Source organism: Neophocaena asiaeorientalis, unplaced genomic scaffold, assembly GCF_003031525.2.
Source record: "Neophocaena asiaeorientalis asiaeorientalis breed wild unplaced genomic scaffold, Neophocaena_asiaeorientalis_V1.1 scaffold762, whole genome shotgun sequence".
NCBI lineage: Eukaryota > Metazoa > Chordata > Mammalia > Artiodactyla > Phocoenidae > Neophocaena > Neophocaena asiaeorientalis.
In genome coordinates this window covers 617,685-620,110 of record NW_020175828.1, presented here as the reverse complement: position 1 = coordinate 620,110, position 2,426 = coordinate 617,685, and the positions used below count along the sequence as shown (strand labels likewise).

General features: G+C 59.7%; 1 protein-coding gene across 3 annotated transcripts in view; it reads left to right on the top strand.

Moving 5' to 3' along the window:
- MAEA (macrophage erythroblast attacher, E3 ubiquitin ligase) overlaps positions 1-2,426 on the top strand; it is a 15,589-nt gene that overhangs the window by 6,589 nt on the left and 6,574 nt on the right. Inside the window, exon 4 of one of the 3 annotated variants that reach the window (XM_024732734.1) lies at positions 351-464. The exons of the other annotated variants lie outside the window; for them this stretch is intronic. Within the exon in view, the coding sequence (XP_024588502.1) occupies positions 351-464 (114 nt within the window). The remainder of the gene's footprint in view (positions 1-350; positions 465-2,426) is intronic. 3 annotated transcript variants of the gene reach the window in all.

The following is a 2,426-nucleotide window of genomic DNA, read 5'->3' as shown; positions in this document are numbered from 1 at the left end:
GTTGGCGCCGGGTCGGCCCCCACCCACGTGGGGAAGCCGGTGGGAGCGGGTACCCGCCTGCCAGGGTGCAGAGTTCCAGGCTGGGATATTCTCCAATACAGCCTTTCTTGAGACCCACAAGCAGCTTAAAAAATAGGCACTTAAACATAAATTGCAGAATTTAAACATGCTTACTGAAAGGTGTCATTTGCCTTAGGGCTTGCAGAAATGCTTGATTGTATTAACCTTTCCTGCCTCTGTCAGAAAAACTTTGTCTTCTGTGTTCTAAACTGAGTGCCTCTAACCCCGCCCCGCTGAGCTTGTCGTGTGCACATAGTCACCAGCCAAGGGTGACACTCTCTGCCACTCAGGGCCGTCAAAGCGAGCACGACGCGAAGACGGGACGGAAAAGTAGAGTGGCCAGTGGCTCCCCTAAAGAGAGTGAGGATCTTGGTATGGAAACCATAAAAGGAAAGCCAGAATTGGTATGTAACACGCGCCCGCTCTCCTGCTCCACCCCCACGGCTGTGCGCTCGGTGGGGACCAGGGCAGAAGGAAAATAGGCCTCCGGTCGCGAAAGGCGGTTTCTGCAAGCCCTGTTCCCTCCCAGAGAACACTGCTGCTTGGCCAGGGCACACCACGTGGGCCGGGTCAAAGCGGGGGCCTTGCAGCTACCAGGGGGTGGGCTGGCAGGGACCGGATCCACGGACGGCACATTCCTGTGACCTCGCCATGTAACTTGAAGGAGCATAAGTAGTCGTCCAGAAGCGCACTTGGAGAACAACCTGACGCCACCGGAACGTGCTCAGTACAAGATAGCGTCTGAACACAAGTCAGTGCGCAGTCACTGTACAGTTCGTACATGTGTGGGCACACGTGAGCTCCTGCACTAGATCACACTCGCAGGCCGGGGAGGGGAGGGAGCTGGGGCGGGGGCTCAGGGGTGCCCGTACCAGATGCCAGGGATCCCTCAGAGCAGTGATGAGATTCTAGACGAGAAAAGAAACTCTGAGACCCACGTTTCCCGCAGTTGAGAAATACATCCAAGGGTAGGCGCAGCAAGGAAAGTCTCCGGAGTTGACCTGGGTCTCTGGACACATCAGGCTAACAGAGGCAGCAGCGTGTGTGCTGCGTGTCTGCAAACTCGGAAGGGGTCATAAATGGGAGAACGCCACGCCTTTCTCAGACAGCACGGGGCGTGTTCAGCCAGCAGCACATGACGTCACCCAGATCGTAGCCTTCCACGTGGAGTGTGACCGCCTGCTTCCCTCTCAGCGGACTGTTTGAAGGTTAACCTGGAGAGCAAAGAGCCACCGTAAATAACGCAACACATTTCCACGTGTCAGTTGTGTAGAGCTGTGGCCCAGCGTTTACCCGTGACGCTCCTCGGCTGCACATCCACCGGCGGCCCCAAGCGGAAGCAGTCACCGGGCCCCCGGAGGCAGGCGGGGCCTCTCCCCGCTGCTCCCCCCTCGGCCCTGCTGGTCTGGCCTCTGAAGGGGGCGTGTCCTCTTCACTGGTTTGTGCGACAGCTGCCAGGCGTCCCGCGCCCTTCCCCACCCAGTCGGGGGTCAGGACAGACTGCTGCCCAGGGCTTAGTCCCCCGTGCAGAGGGCAGGGAGTGGGGCTCGGGCTGGGAGACCGCCTTCCCTGAGCACCTGTGGGGTTGGATGTGTGGGCACCAGGTAAGTGGCTCTCTGCATCTCTGCCGTGCCTCGGACGCCCTGGGCAGCACCGTCCGGTGGTCAAGTCAGCCCGGCCTCACCCCGTGTCCCTGGGGCGGGGCTGGGGGCTTTGTGGAGGGTGTCCTCCCAGGGTCCGGCCCAGGCGCTTCCCCAGAATGCAGTGTGCACGCCGGGGCTTGGGTGGGGAGTCGCGGGCTTGGCAAACTTGAGTTGAAGGGTCAGGCGTAGAGCACCGTGCACGCCATCTTGTGACCTGGGCGCTGTGGCAGTGACAGTGAGGTTTGCGTCCTGTTCTGTTAATTCCAGGTATTCTGTCTCTGGTGGAAACCATGTTCAAGATGTGAACATCTAAATTACTTCTTTTGTAAAATAATCCAGGTTTTTCACCTTAGGTCATGAAAGTTCACTTTGCCTGCTTGCCCTCTACCCCCAACCGCAGGGGTTTTAGCCCCAATTGGATTGATATGGCCAAGATTTCAAAGTTAGTTTGGGCTTCCATACAAGCGACCCCCCTGGTTGGGGCCCCATTAGCCGCCCGCAGAGTCTCCCGTGGAGCTTCGGGACTGACGCCTCCCAGGTGACGCCTTTGGGAGACGGCCACCTCCTGGCACAGCAGCCCCAGCCCGCCCCGCACCCTCGGCAAATCCTGGGGCTCCTGCCCCTTCCAGGAACCAGCCCCTGACTGGCTCTTGCTACCTCTGTCTCCTTCACCTGGTCCTGGCCCAGTGCCCCAGCCCCACCCCCACCACCCCCCGCCGGGCC